The sequence below is a fragment of the Varroa destructor genome, unplaced genomic scaffold (genome assembly GCF_002443255.2).
Source record: "Varroa destructor unplaced genomic scaffold, Vdes_3.0 BEIS01000005.1, whole genome shotgun sequence".
Lineage (NCBI taxonomy): Eukaryota > Metazoa > Arthropoda > Arachnida > Mesostigmata > Varroidae > Varroa > Varroa destructor.
The window spans coordinates 14,025,151-14,041,257 of NW_019211458.1; the positions used below are offsets into that span (position 1 = coordinate 14,025,151).

At 39.9% G+C, this 16,107-nt stretch overlaps 2 protein-coding genes across 21 annotated transcripts in view; both read left to right on the forward strand.

Moving 5' to 3' along the window:
• The first annotated feature begins 1,029 nt into the window (after nucleotides 1-1,029).
• Nucleotides 1,030-6,903, forward strand: LOC111250983 (uncharacterized). 16 transcript variants are annotated; one of them, XM_086991207.1, is made up of 7 exons: nucleotides 1,030-1,471; nucleotides 1,962-2,063; nucleotides 3,505-3,727; nucleotides 3,997-4,215; nucleotides 4,479-4,716; nucleotides 4,992-5,255; nucleotides 5,546-6,903. In XM_086991207.1, exons 3-7 carry the CDS (start codon nucleotides 3,534-3,536, stop codon nucleotides 5,819-5,821), a joined length of 1,191 nt encoding a protein of 396 aa, XP_086847333.1. In that variant the 5' UTR covers nucleotides 1,030-1,471; nucleotides 1,962-2,063; nucleotides 3,505-3,533; the 3' UTR covers nucleotides 5,822-6,903. The 16 variants fall into 16 exon arrangements, with proteins under 16 accessions (XP_086847333.1, XP_086847334.1, XP_086847335.1 ...); XM_086991208.1 differs by having other exon boundaries at nucleotides 3,528-3,727; XM_086991204.1 differs by having other exon boundaries at nucleotides 1,032-1,471; nucleotides 3,292-3,727.
• A 1,504-nt stretch (nucleotides 6,904-8,407) lies between these two features.
• The window catches only part of alpha-Cat (catenin alpha), a 42,546-nt gene continuing 34,846 nt past the window's right edge, over nucleotides 8,408-16,107 (forward strand). For all 5 annotated transcript variants that reach the window (XM_086991198.1, XM_022807050.2, XM_022807049.2 and 2 more), the window contains exon 1: nucleotides 8,408-8,879. The gene's annotated coding sequence lies outside the window, so the exon portion shown is untranslated. The remainder of the gene's footprint in view (nucleotides 8,880-16,107) is intronic.

The window sequence follows — 16,107 nt, forward strand, 5'->3', positions numbered from 1 at the left end:
GGTAGGGTACAGTTGCCGTCTCGCAACGTCGTACGGTCCACGAGGAGGAATACGCACCACAGCAGCGAGTCGAAGGAGTTACTATTACCACCGCCCCCTATATTTCAGATTCTAACGCTGTGTGACGCCGACAGCGGCCTGACCACAGCAACAACGATTTGCCTATCCTTTTAACGCTGTTTTGCCAGTAGCAACGTTCGTAGTAGCTATGACTACCGTCGCGAGCTTTTCACCAGTTGGCGCTGCTGGGGCCAAGAACTATCTGTCTGCCTGCGTATACGTCCGTTGCGTAGGACTCCGCCAATCTTCAACCGTGATCCACTCCCACTCCACAGCTCTGTTACTGATCGGTACTACACTCTTGCGGGTACTGCCTCTGCCGCTACTTCTGCTGTTACCGCCGTCAACCAGCCCCGCGCCGTATCCGCAAGAGATGCTGTTACGGTGGCGCCGCCGCCGCCGTTGCCACAGCAGACAGAGCTCGAGAAGCGGGCTTGGCCATAAACACAAACAGCTTCGCTTAATTCTCAGAACAACACGCTCATTCTATTGCTTACCATAGACGACGAGGAGAAAGATCTACCCGGTCACTGGCCACTATGTTTTCGCTGCTGCTGCTGTTCTGCAAGAACGGCTAAATCTTTTTTCTCACTCCTCTGTGTTCTTCTGCACGAATGTTATGTTGTGTGTTTCTTGGTGGTTGTCTACTCTACTACAGTCTGTTTTCTGCGCGAACCCTTGTCGTCTGTTAGCTTGCAGCGAGGACAAAAACAACAGCGCACCTCAAAAGGCTGATAAGGCAAGCGAAACGAAAAACTCAGTTGGGTGGTTGGCAGTACTAACCACGCGGTAACAGTAGCGGCAGAGACGATCAATAACGGCCGCTCGTTCTACCTCCTCCCAATGTCTGGCAGGCAAAAAGTAACGAGCCGCTGGCGAGGATGGTAAGACCATGCGTAGGTTTACGAGGAGGTTAGGCGAGGGGAGCTACTTCTCAATAACAAGAAAAGGAAAGAAACTCGTGGAGATTACTCCAACAGCGCTGATAAACAAACAACTAAGAAAGAAGTAAATTCTCTCACTCAGCTTGGCCACAAAGTGAGACCGCAATTATCTGTCGTACTTGGTTAATTCAATGAAGACACAGGACAGGGCACGTCGACCAGACATTGCTCTGCGAAACCATAACAAAAAGTAATCGTAACAGCGTTTTCGAGGGCGCGGGCTTGTGCGAAAAAGCTACGATACGACGACCAATGAAGATCCAGCCGACTTGGCCAGCAACGATTCGTTAGATTTTTGTGTCTTCTATCAGGAAAGGTTTCACAACGTGAAGAGCAGAATCGATGACGACAACATGTACATGTACAATGCTGATGCAATAGACAAACAAGCTCAATTAAGTATTTGCGCGACAACTAGAGACGTCTAGCTTCGAAAAATACTGGGTAGCTGATTTTTTAATTGCAAGGTAAGCTCTATTAGCAAAGTTAAACAAATTCAACCATAAATGGTTGTGTCGTTCAGTCGTGTATATATCTATAAAATGTTAAATAGAATCGTGCAGCTTTTGTAGAACAAAAATTGTACATTAGATCTGGTCCGTGATGTTTATGTATATAAAAGGTCAAGCGTTCCTAAATCGCTTCTGTTTCATAGCCACTCAGTGGCCGTAAGATGTAGAAGGTATATATCAGTTGTTAGCTTACTTGCTCTGTTACATTTCTCATAACCTTCTTGAACAAAGTCAAATTTCTGAAAAACCGCAACGACCACAATGTTTCGTCTGCTTATAGTAACAACCATGGCGGCCCCCATGAGTTTCTGTATCAGCTGTTTAGGTTGCTGTCGTATGATAACTGTTAGGGAAGATCATCTCGAAGTTAGCACGATCGAGATCTAATACGACGCCTTCAGGCTGACTGAGTGTATTGACATTAAACGAGAGTTATGGCGCGCAGCATAATTCCTACTCGACGAGGCGCGGATCCGAAAAATCGAGAATAAATTTGTTGCCACTGCCGCTGCGGTCAGCCTCTCAGTCTGCAAATGATGTGAACGAGGTCAGGAAGTAAATTTATATTTTTGTCATGTACATTTTTGACACAGTTTTGTACTTTGTTCTTACGGGATTATTGCTGTCTCTGATGCACTTCACATAAGCATGTCATTTCCACTCTGCACTGAAACCTGTGGCGTATATCCTAAGAGTGACATCTTGATATCTACCTATATTTGTAGACGATGATTGTTATACATTCGCGGTTGATGATTTCACAATAGCACAGGTTTTGTCGCGCATTTCTTTAAAACAGTGTACAAAGTAACGCTGTTTCGTCATTGGTGTGAGATACTATTAACCATATATTTCCCGTTATAAAACGCAATCTCAGTAGACTGATTTACCCAGCGAAAGAAAAGGGCACTTGACTATATTGAAAATGGCCACTGCCTGTAATGTATTCCCTTCCACTCACTAATTTGATAGCTATAAACCTAACTTATGCAGCGCATATATTGAACTTCACTAGTACGCACGCACACATACAGCGGAATATGCATTCTAATAGTAATTATAATACTTTGCTTATTACTCTAAGCGCTAGCAGCAGCAGTAAGAGCTTTTTGGCTAATTGTACGGTGTCATTATACTGGATAATATGATTATTCGCGAATGACGCCATGTACTTCTTCTTCAAATGTTTATAATCTGAGTTTACTCAACCAATAATATTCTTCTCCGAGTTTATGTGCAATTCTTGTCTCCGGAATAAAACGATTTGACTGCAATTACTCACAGTAACTATTTAATAATACTTATTGAGATTTTCAGCTAAACATTTCAGTACAGAGAATCAGCTCTGTTATTTTCTTCAGGGTCAGATTGTTTTTTCCAACAATTACATCAATGTTGCCTATATAATCATTGTAAGATAGACATAGCTATCATACGGTTTTTTTTATAGCCCATTAAAATGAACAATAGCATTTGACTGATTGAACGCTAGTATTTCAATCAAGAAAATCGATGCTCACTTAGGAGTATTTAGTTCCTAAATACAATAGCTAGTCAGAGACGCGATCTTCAGCACAAGCTGGTCTCAAACAGATTTGATAAGTAAAAATTTGTGAGAATCTTTGAATATCAATAGCCAGTTTTGCATAACTCTCTCGAATCTGAAATCAAATCTGAAAACTAGCGGAAAACGTTTTTCAAACCTGCTAAAATGCGGCCTTTAATAAAGTGGGAGAAGTAATGTGAAATGAAACATGAAACTCATTAAAGGTTAGGTTTCTTATGTATCAAGTTTATAGAGATGTGACGAAGTAAGAAAAAAATCCTATACCAACGATGTGAAAGAAACATATGCGAAAGATGCACGTCTACGAGGTCAAGCATGTACTACATGATATCTCCCAGTAACATCCGGAAAGTGAACCGGAAACTATGAGACATTTTTGACAGAAGAAAGATATTATTCCTCGGTTCATCAAAACATAAAGCTATCAACAGCACCGCTTAACAGGATGTCATGCGGTTTCGATTCTACAAGAGAGCGATTCTTTTGAGCTCAGTCGTCGGATTAATAACAATCGCTTTCTGGTCTCTGCTGAGTCCTTCACCATGTGAAGAGGCTACTTTGGATAACGTTTGTCGCGCGTGGAGAGACGGCAAAGTTGATGGTGACTGGTGTTTCCAACTTTGTGAGCAAACTTCAGAAAAAAGGTAATCACTTTTCGTGTATGTAAAAACGAGTAGGATAATTGCATTAAATTGTGTTGAATCAATATCAATATGGCTTCTGTATAAACATATTAAACGTTTCTTTCAAAATTCCCAATTGAAATACAGACCTGAGTGCAATCATACTCCATTATATAAAAGTTGCCTTAAATATTTTAGCACCACGAATAATTTTTACTTCATATATGTTCAGTAGAGCTCTGTCACATATTGATACGGATTCGATTAGGAAGTTTAACTTATTCTTCCAGCTGTGACAACTTGATCCACTTTGGCAAACGTGTCGTAGTTCGGCTTCGGGGTCCATTTGGAAAGGCGGTAGCCAAGAGCCGAAATTTGACCTGGACCTCACCAGATCAGATGGCTCCGCCACTTCGCCCAACTGATCCGATCGGTGATTTTCAGGAACGGATGCGTCTGCTTATTGAAAACATTTACACAATACGAAATGAAGAACTACTTTGGAACAGGTAAATAAGGCTTAACGAAGTACCGATTATCATCATGCTCTTGTCAGTATAACCAATTAGTCCGTGCATAAAATATGTTAATTAGAATTATAACTATACGTGAGTTCCAATTGTATTACGGTTAAAAATATGTGTTTGTCTCTCACGAAGCATGTTGAGCTTATCCGTAGTTCAGTAAAAATTTATTTTTAAGACTCTAATAATTTTTCTGGATTCGTTTATCGATTACTTTGATGGCTTACTGTACACTTGCATGTTCGCAGGATCTCTGCGCCGAACTTAACGCCACAGCAGCGTACCCACTTTCTGCAGTTATTGGAACAACGCGAATTTGTATGGTCTTACCTGTTTTCCCAAGATTTATCTCCATTTCCACGAGTTCGTGGCACGTGCGCGCATCTTTTTATTGTAGAAGAAGCGGACATAGAGTTGGGTTTGATAAATAGCTGGCCTTTGGAGGATCGATTGACGGTAGCGATCAAACTCGTCGATTTGGTGATTGTACGCTTTGGTGCATTATTTTAATTTAGTTTTTCGCATGCTTATATTAAAAACAGCATTGAAAAGTGAAACACTTGAGTTGCCTCAAAAGATATGGTGCTGTGTGGTTAAAATATCTAATGAGCTATATTTCAAAAAGAGCTTTACGAGTGGTTGCTGTGATGTGTGATTTTTACCCTACGGTGCAATGTTTTGCTTTAGATGGTTAATTGCCTAATACTCACTTACTTTCACTAAAGATTAATGTTTCGTGTACATTATGATTTTATGCACAGACTTTGGAGCGTCTAGGAGTGCAGATGTGCGACCTCAAATGGGAACACTTTGGTATCGGACTCAATTTAAGTACTTCATCTTCCCTCTCGTATTCGGAAGATTTCCGCTACCAGCATCCACCGACTCGTATACCTACAGATGTCAAACTGCTTGATCTCGATGCTGTGCTTAGTGAATCATCGCTAAAGCTCAACATGGATAGTACGCCCTGTGAAACTGATGAGGACTGTGACTATTTTGACTGCAAGGGACGCTGTGTACAGGTAGTGCGCTTAGTTTTAGCGTCCGTGATGTATTGTGTCGGGCTACTGCAAGATAACAGATATATCTTTTTCAAATTTAGAAACATTCCAAGCTAGCCTTTTAAATATTCTGTTTTTTTATGACATTTGCATGCTAGTCGTGTCTGTACGTTTCTAGTATTCTATAAGTCTTTAATTTTTACGGGCGCACTTCCCCTCGTTGCAAAATAGCACAAATAGGTACTCTAGAAGATTATATATATATATATAAGTTCAGTATATAGTCGTTTTTGTTCTACTTCATGCTTCAGCGAGATTTCGCGAACGGTGGAAAACCGATCTGCAAAAGTTCAACTTGGGACTCAAACCTGCGGCGACTACTGCTGATGCTTTCGGGTTCGCTGCTGCCTCCACAAAGGCCGTTCTTTCGCGACGCAGCTCCATCTTTAGTTCGCTATATTAGCAATCGGTGCCTTAGTAAGGCGCCATCCGAATCCAGGACAGTCTACCGCGATCATTGCAATCCACATTCGCTTCGGCAACTCGTCGTTGAAGCACTCCTCAAAGCACAACAGAACGGTCACTAAAAATTATCTGCATGGATATTATTGCGAATTCCACTACAGTCGAATACAATTCAAGTGCAGGCACAGTATTGGGCATAAATCCAAAAACAATTTAGTGGTCGGGACTTCTGCGACAACTGGTCGTAACTAATTCATAGATAAAACGAAATTAAGTACCTGAACGGTGATCATTGAAGATGCGTCTATTATGATCATCCTCATGTGCCATATATGTATATATAGCTTAGCTTTTACAGGGTTCTTTATTGTACGAGTTAAGCGAACCTGAAGCAGGATCCACTAATGCCTTATAATTGAATTATTCCAATCTATATTGATCAATAGGGTCTTTAAGAGATTGTATTTTAGAGATTCGTAGATTTCAGAGAACGTTATTGTATTCATACTACGCGTCTCTTGCTATCTATTTTTGCCGAGCAAAATAGGCAAATTCTTAAGTAAAATTGAGACGCAAAAAATAGCAATTTTTTTGGAAACTCTGTTTACAGTGATTTCACAAATTAGTTTAAGATTTGCCCAGTGTTGTTAATCGCATCATTCAGCATTCAAATTCTGTAAGTCGTAAAGTAGTAAAGATTCTGCTGTTTATGAATCGATGTATTTGGTATGATAACAGAATTACTAAATGATCCTATTCTTCCATATCTCCGAATACGGAACCTTCATCGAATCCCATAGCCACCTATTTCGCACATCCGTCTCACGGATTAGATACGGACTATGAATAACGTACTCTATGGTAAAGTAGCGGAAATGAGGCACGATGTTAATGTTCTATTATTATTACTAGCAGTAGCATTACTATTATTATTCTTAACATTACTTTAGGCTGTAGTTTATATTTTTACAAGGGTCAAGTCTATTAGCACTAATATCTTTACTCAAAAGTGCTGCTCTGTGCGTAACATTTCGAATATATTTGTTTTGCTTGCTCAAATCCAGGTGAACTTTTGACAGATTTTACTTTTTATGTAACTTACTTAAATTTAAAAATATTTAAAAATGTCCTAATAAGCCTGAAATTATTCTTTTTGACTTAGTTTGTCAGCCATAAAATAAGAAATCCAGCTGATCATTACTGACTCGTGTTGTATTTTTATTTCTGCTTAAGAAATCCAGGTAAAATGTTCTTGTCAGCACCCTATAATCATTGCATTCCAAATGCTAAAGGTTGATATATATATATATATATATATATATATATATATATTGTGAATTACTGAAAATACTATAATAGGAAAAATAACGAGTTTCGAAAAAGGATTTTAACATAAAAGAGAAGTAAGCATTGATTTCTTTTGCGTTTTTACATCTGACAATACAGTTGATTGGAAAGACGCTTCTGTGTCTCTAATGAATGATTTCTACAGAATTTTCGATGCCGAAATTCAGTGTTTAAATTATCAGTAGCGCTAAGAGTTCAGCGTATAAGCATAGACCCGGTTCGTACCGCTTTTTAAAATTTCGTCAATTCCTGTTCTCAGAATTATGATTTGAATATTAAATGAATTTAAGTATAAAAATGCCCTCACCCAAAAAGAATAATATTATGTAGCCTCTATAGTTGATTTCTTCTGTTGTTGATAAATAATAATTTCAAAGAGGTTCAACACTTTTCCCGAAAACGTAGCTAATGTTTAGGTGGATATGCAAAACATTAATATAGCCGATTCGATTCAACGCTGGTTATAGCGCTTCTTATTTTACATCATTTAGTTGCTCTGAAGTTATATCATTTAAACATTTTCAAAACAATATTGTTTCCAAAGCTTTTAGATTTTTCAGGTTATAGACATGCACTAAAACAAATTGTAGTTTTCATATAAAATACAAATAAACAATAACATTTTGAAGATATAATCAAAGTGATGTTTTACTTAATTTCAGAGTATAGAATGGCTAAATACTGGACGCCTTTTAATACCTAACTTGCTTTTCGGAGCGCGTTGTTATCACACAGTAAACGATGTAGATACATTTTCAACATGTTCACCAATAATAGGGTTAAGGACGCCATGCTTAATTATTAGGTATATTACATGATTAGCATTTACATGATAGGTATTTTAGTGTTTCATATTTACAAAATAATTCAACGAAGATTCTAATGGGACATTGTCATTTGAGTATTCTTGTGACGACTGTAACCACGTAAAACTAATTTCTCCGGTAAGAAGTGACGAATGTTCTCCCAATTTATAAATATTAAAGAGCTAACGGCCCTGTTTAACATACACAAATAGTGATTGATACTTTCAAGATATACCTGTTGTTGTCTGCGAAACCTATTAAAGATAAACTGACTGTTTCAAAACTCTCTGATCGCTCGGAGGAACGTATCGCAAAAGTACTTGAAAAATCTAAGTAAGCTTAAAAAATTCAAAAAAAAAACTTCCGTGTTTAATTTCGGGCATGATAGTTATAGGTATAGAGAGAACCACGTGAAAAGTCATAATCACAAGTTAATAATAAAGGGTTCTAATGTCTGTGTACAAATGTACTAGCCAGATATTCACAATAAAATATTGGCAGACGTCATACACTGGTATTCACATAAATCCTATTTCACAGGTATTTCTCATCTGTAGACAAGCACGCATTCAGTATTGTATCATCCGGAACTATATGCAAGCCTTGTATATATGAAAGTCGTCTTTTACTCAAACTGAGATTTGCCATCCCCTAATACAGACGCCCCGGCAACTTCGGAGATTCTATGTTTGCTCGTTCGCTCGCAGGCGCCCGGTTAGCTCTCGCAGTTTTCAACGCTCACCAAGATCATTGGGAATGATGATTGTGACGCCATCGCTCCGGTCCCCCACCACACCAGACGCAGGCCAGTCAGTGTCAAAACATTGGAGCGGTCGCACTACGCTGCCAGCTAGGGCCGAAACAGTACACGAAGAACGAAGGGCTCCGCCACAAAGTTGAGTGCACCTTACGGATTTATCGTGAACATCAATGTGACAGCATGTGTTAAGTGAATATCTATCGATTCGAAGCAAGTGAATGGAACTCCGGGTCTGAAAACTCGACATAGGCCCCAAACAATTTAAAGGTAAGAGCTGTCGCAACCGCCTATGCTGCCCGGGACTGGCGGTCTGTATCGGGAGTATGCATTCATGTACATGTACGCACTAATAGCGAATGGCCGTCTAAAGGGTGAGCTCATTGTGAGTATAGACACTAACTATGGAGGAATTCAAATAACTGTCATTAGAGGCGTCAGTTTTTATTCTGGTTTGGAAGGCTCAAATCTTTTAATCCTTTTCTTGTATTTGATCCAGTCCAGCAACGGAACGTCTAGTGACTAGTAATAATTGCCTTGTAGAATGGTTGCTATCCGCTTCTTCTATTATAAATGACATTACCACAAGATCGTTATACTAGGCGATGTTCTATCCTTACTAACAAAATAAAGAAATTGAATCTAAATTCCACTGCTGTAACAGAGATGACTTTCCATGTTTTTGTGTCAACAACCCTTGACTTTCAATAGTTGGTGATAAAAGGAAAGTTTTTTGTTCCTTTCCGGTGTCGGTAGATGGTGACTAATCCAGGTGCAGCATCCGAAGGAGTTTACGAAATTCGTCTATTCTGTACTCTTGACGAAATATGTTTGTTTGTTTAAGTCTTGGCTGTTTTTCTGGTTTTGCTGGTTTTTCTGAATTTTTTGCCATCTGGTTTTTGATAAAGTTTTTGTCGAAGAAGACAGTCAAAATCCACTACTTCGTTTTACTATTAATAGAAGAAGTCAAAGAGTGCTCTAAAATTTATGAATATATGAAGTGAAGAGCACTGAAAAAATATACACAGTTTTTTACTTATTTTGATGACATGGATTGTCGGTTCAACGGGCTCACGTGAAAATTGACGATTGTAAAACCTGCAAGCTTTGTTGGTGTGGAAAAGCTAGGACTCTATAATAAAAATTAAATCTTAGTTTCAAATGTTTCAATGAACTAAGTGAATATTATGGTATATATGGCAGTTCTTATATTTATTATACAATCGAAATATTTTGATATCGATTGGCGTTGTTTTTGCAACTTTAGAATGAGTGCTGTAAAACATAGATGTGAAGTTGGAGTTAATGGCTTTAACATGGAACGATAGTGAATAAAGACCTGGAGAATAACAACAAACATTTCCTATATGTATCGTTCTTGGATTCAACAATATTATTGGTTATTACCACTACGGAATTTATTCTGGATCACAGCAGATCAGAATTATGAGAACTAAGTATACTAATAAATGCGAATCGCCTTGAATAAAACAGCTAGTCCGAAGGGCGCTGGCCTGATATCCAACGACAGGCCGTATTCGAATAGGATGAACCGATATACATATTAGTCACTACCATATTAAAATCTTCCATTTGAGGTTTTCAGGTGGCTAGTATGTATGGCGTGCGTATTGAGAATACAGTAGTGGTGTATATTGGTATAAATTTTCATTTTAGTTTTTAACCTACGTGCTTAGATAATTCGATTGGAAGTTCAAAAACTAACGAGTTATTTAATTTCTCGTACATCATGATATAAAATAGTTTTGTGTGTTCACACGGTTTGTGTGTAGTATTTATATCTTCGACGGGACTTAAAGTCAGCGACCCTTGATTCGTTTCAGCCAGAGGCTTAGTCAGTTTAGTATAACTTGCGATATAATAACACGGTAACTTATGTCTTCGCAAAAGAAAACTAAACCTGAACTTATACACATTTCCGTTACGGTTTGGTGAATTGGAAAAATTAGGCGAGGTAGTCGGCTTTCACGCCTCTTAGACTATACGTAATGACTACATATAATGCCGTACCATTCCAAATAACGTAAACGTTTCTTTAAAGTGTTTATTGTAGGAAGTGCTTGCCTGGAAATGGATAGTGTTTTTGTATGACGTGAAGTGTAAAATGGAAAGAGGTGTGAAGATGCAGGCTAAACGGGGCAAAGTGATCAGCGGGGTAAGAGAATGTCTGTTGTGGTTTAGCAGCCGTTCAACGTAACTTACATCCTATCGCTGCCTCTTGTTAATTAATACTGGTGTTATCAGATTCGTTCCGTCTTTATAGCTTGGCTGTATAAAAGATACCATTGCCAGTTAACGCTACTGTATTCGTTATAATAAGAATTCAGATCGGTCTTTTGTCTGCGATAGAATGAAACTCTTCATCAGTGATCATCCGACCTTGTGTGCCGTGTTTGCCCTTCTGATAGTATAATGTTTGACTACTAACTTAGGGACACGTAAAGCGGGTAAAATCTGAAGCAAGGCCCACCTAGTTGCGTGCTGGGGGGGAGGGGGAGGGGGGAGGGCAGCTGTCTGAAGCAATGCTTAATAGAAGTACAAGGCGAGAAACTCAAAACTTTGCGCTGTTACATAGTTTGCTTAAAAGCAATAGAGCTTGTTTGGAGATGAGCGTCGATGTTTCGTGTCTTGTCACCTGTATGTTTTTCTGAGATTGCTTGTCGAAATCACGATTAGACAGGAGCTCAACTAACGTGTTTGAACAATTTTCATAGTTATATAATAATATCATTATCGATATTATTATCATAGATCTGTAAATGCAGTCTACTTATATTATCGACAATCATCGGACGTTGCCTAATTAATTAATTCTGTTTATATTGAAGCTCCACGCTTAAGCTAATATAATTTTCACGACAACTGAATCAGTCATTTATATTATGTATTCCAAATGCTGCAACAGCAGCACTAAAAGCGATGCCGTCAAAGGAGTTCTGCGGGAAGAGACTGCATTCTCGATCTTGCATCATTCTTGACATCCCAGAAAGGCTGATTATATATGCATATACACTGCTTTCGCCGTCACTTCACTATTCATTGATACGACACTTTGCATAATCACATTATGTCCTGATGACCAGGGACAGACTCACACATCACAGTTTATTTTTCATAGTCATCGAGCGTTGGACTCTAAAACGATTCGCAAGCGGTATTGAAACTGGGTAACGAATTGAATTTCGTCATTATACGGACACGGTGCTGACGTTTAGGTCGATAAGCCGATACCAGTAGCGATGGTTGTGTCTGGAACCATATCAGAAGAGTGAAGACAATTTTTAGCCATAGAAAATTTGTTAAAAGCGCGGCTTCGAAGGTTAAACCTCAAGAAAAGAGAGGAAGGGAAACAGTAGAAGTATTGTGCAGTTCTGTTGTTCCGCTCCATTTGTGAGGTAGAGGCAAAATGAAGAAACTTGCGGCAATTTACTATTACTCACTGGTCGTGTCGTTGTTAAGAATGATGGGTGATTGTCAATTTCGCTCGATCGAGAGAGTAGGAAAAACAATTTTTCTCATAATTGAATTAGCTGCAACGAATGAAGAGAGCAGTGAGTAACATAAGTGTAGTATATGGAATATTTACTTTTGTAGGCAAATATTAAGGATTTAACGATCTTGTCAGGAACTTGCAGTCGCTTGAGAAATGATGTCACATGATGCAAATTGCGTATGCTATTAAAGGTATTTTTGGTAACTGCGCCCATATATTATTGAAGTGTAGATCTTTTACCGAAAACCTTTATATTACCAATTTAATACTAATAGCGGTTTCCTGATATATGCTTACAGCCATAGTTCATTATAGAGTTGACTTCGCTGGTGTGCAGCTGTGCGTAAAGAGAAAACCAGGTGGAGCGCATCAGGCTTTGCTCATTAGGGCCAGACAAGACCACCCCTCTGGGGGGACGGTCACCCTAGACATATAATGTGAGATTGACGCATATTTCGAATAGCTTCATTGCAGCTGTATCGTCCTTCATATTACGTCTGAAAGCCTCGCAACGGTTATTGCTGTGCTAAGAATCCCATGCGCATTTTTATACATGAACGCTTATTTTAAATTATTTCAGTAAAGTCGAACTCGAAGTGTTTATATCTTGACCTTGGATGAAGGCGAATGGGGGCAACAACATTATAAACACTGATCAATTTAGGATGGGAAATTGCTTAGGCCTAGTAGTTTCTGCCATTACATGTGGTGGCGGTCCACGAAACGTCAGGCTATATTCATACTGCTACCCAATTATGCTCTGCTGCAATCGTTCATCTTAGATGTGATGTAACTTCGAGAAATTATTTTCAACAAACTTAAGTAACTGGTCGAATCTTTCATATGTCCTACAAATACAACAAGCGCGACCCATTGTAATTGACTTGGGCTATAGATGTACAGCTAATAATATCACCTTTCTGTAAGAAATGGTTGGTGGCGATACAGAATAGGTACAAAGTAAAAAGGGTCACGGTCAATGGCGTATCGGCAGAGTTTTTATGAGTGGCTTTTTAGTGTTCTAGTACCGTAATTTGCATTAATTTCTATTTGCCCATATATGGCCATATCGACGCTTATGGGTGGAGTACCGTCGTTAGACGATCGTACAGAAAAGTTATACATACTCTCGTGTTCTCTGTGGTAACAGCGTGAGATATTCATTCAGATTCACTGAAATACTGCTCATTTGAGGAGCGATGTTATTTTCTTATGGAGCCAATAATCGCTAGGGTAGATGATTTCGTGACCCTTATCCATGCCCATACGGAAAGCAGGTAGACACTAGCCAAAACTATAGTTTTGCTTGTGTTATATTGCTGTACGAACGCTAGGTACTGTAATGAGCACCGAAAGGGACTCTGTTCTCCATTTTACAGCCATAGTTAGCACTAGATAATATCAACTGACTATGTTCTTCGCAAAATTCGTGCTTTTAATCGTCATTGTTCAAAATGCCTATGAACATCAAAGCCTGTATCTGACACACTTAAGCATAAAAAATGTTAAAGATCAGTTTAATGGTTAGTAGAACAGGACGCTATTATGTCAATTTCTACGGTCTATTTAAGCGCTATGGATACTAATCTAATCTCCTCTCGTCCTCTAAATTGATTAATGTTAATTAAGCTATGTTTCTGTTTGTTGGTAAGTATCTATGCACTTGCGTGTGAAGTGCCTGTGTCCGATTATCCGTTCACCTGCGGTCAAGGTAATGTTGGGTAAGCGGATTATTGATGTCGACTATTGAAGGGTAGGCGAGTCCAATGAATGTTTAATAGATACCATGGCCAAACAAGAAAGCAATTGAAAAACTGCGAATAGTAGAATGGAAAGTCTAGCAGACAAATGCCACAAGAAAAAGGTGGAGGCCAAACCAAAAGAACGATATGCGCTGTTGTCAATCCGATTGATCTTGTCGCGGACAGCTCTGTGAGTAGCAAGCAGCAGGTGGCTTGGCAAGAAACTGTTATTGGTTTGTCTTTCCGATGCATACGATAGAATGAGGACTAATTCCACAGTGATTTTATCACGTGGACTGCTATACGAACTGTTGTGTCCGGTTTGATAGTCAGCGAGGATGCAGTAAAGGGTGCCGCCTAGCAATACGTGCAGTAACACACGCATGAATTGTATGCGTGTCTGTGTAGTAGTTTTAGACTGCCAGATGAAATAGACCTGCTAATGCATGGACCGTGATCTGTCCCTCACGTGTCCACCATGTAGAAACATCCTACCATAATAAACAGCTGCCTTCGTAGCCGTCACCGCTAGCATCTTGATAGCGCGGTATGTGAGTGTAATAGTACCAAAGCTGCTGCCGTGCTGTTAGTAATGGTAACGAGATTTGTACACCAGGAAGATGTGAGCAGTAGTTATTATTGCTTATTCTTTTGGTTGCTATAATCCAGTGATTAGGGCATTATGCGTTAGCATAGCAGAAGTGAGGTATCTCGATGACTTCACGGCAATCACCATTTTAAATTATGGAAATATTTTATGATTAGTTCTTGCTTCCAGCTACGAATTACCAACGTCATTTGTCGCCTTGTAAGTTTGTAGTGCTGTCTGCAGTGACGACTTGTGGAGATACGAGTGCAGCATTATCTGAGACCGCAAGTTTACTCTGGTCACCAAATAAAACTGTAGTCGTTGAAAATTTGCTATACCACTAGTAGAAGTCGTGTGTACACGAGGGAACGCTGAGCAGGGGCAAGTGCAAGGGTCTGCTAAGCTGACCAACCGAACGAAAACAGCTGATCCGGCGATAGCAAGTACTGCTTCTTTTTATTGTCGTATGCTGCTTGGCCCATCTCGTCTGGTATGCCGTTACAGCTACTCGGTCAGAGGCAAATGCTTAGATGCTTTCCTCTTGTTTCGACCTGTTTATTTAGATGGTAAACGGCTTTTCGCAATTACGCGCCTGGAGAGACACACGCACGCTAAACCAAGGGGTTTCAGTGCATTTGCTGCGGTTTGGTAGTATGCCACACTGCCAAGTAGCATCTAGCAGAGCGAGCTAGAGCAGCAAGTAAATGGACAACCTGCTGCTTCGTGTTCGGAGAACGGACCAATTCCGGCGTAAACGGTGTGTATACATGAGCTGATATACGCCGACTACACCGACAATACCGTCCGAGCGAGCAATCTATATAGGGAAGATCTAGGCACCTCGAACGGATGCAACCGGCCCGTTGCTGGAGAGCAGCGATTTAGAGGAGGCGTGCCACTACAACCCACTCCCATCCTGTCCACATGCCTGCCCAAGCGCTTGAACGTCCAAGGTTCCATGAGACAGGCAACCACTGCTATTGTTTACGGCGAGCAATGCCTTATGAAATCAATGGGGAGCAATGTGATTCCCTGAATGAGCAAACTGTTTTGTGAGTTTATTCTCCTGGGAAAGGGCAACGATAAATCCCTGGGTTCCACCATTTCTTTAGACAACACAGGACTGAAGCAGATCGTTTAGTGATGACGACATCCAGGAAAAGTGTTGTCATAGGCCCGGTGCAGAAGGGAGGAGTATACGCTGGTGCCCACCCGCTGCTGTCGCGGATCCAAATGCCCCTCATCAGACCAGCACCGCCACGGGGCGAGCAAGATAGTAAGCGTTCCTCGAGCTCCTTTATTTCACGAGATGTGGCGATAGCTGGTCAAAGCGACGCGTCTGGTATAACGCTGGCGATGGTCCAGGGTCTTATGAAAAGCTGCGACGATCACGAACAATGCCTTACCTTCGGCGGAATGAAGGGATACACAATTGTTATGTTAAATGGTATGGTCTTGCTTGACCATTATTTAAGCGGAATGATCAATTAATTTAGCTACTACAGCTGTTACTAGTGTTAATATTGGCAATTATTAATCAATTTAAAATGAGTTAGATTCCTAAATAATAATGAGCTTTCCCGCCAACTTAGTAGATTTTTAAGAGGCCATTTGAAACTCTATGATGAGCCAAAGGTACAAAGCATTATATAT

Coding starts and splice junctions, on each gene's coding strand:
- LOC111250983 (XM_086991207.1), top strand. CDS start 3,534: ATGCGGTTTCGATTCTACAAGAGAGCGATTCTTTTGAGCTCAGTCGTC. Junction 3,728..3,996: donor GAGCAAACTTCAGAAAAAAG/GTAATCACTTTT, acceptor TTATTCTTCCAG/CTGTGACAACTTGATCCACT. Junction 4,717..4,991: donor AACTCGTCGATTTGGTGATT/GTACGCTTTGGT, acceptor TTTTATGCACAG/ACTTTGGAGCGTCTAGGAGT.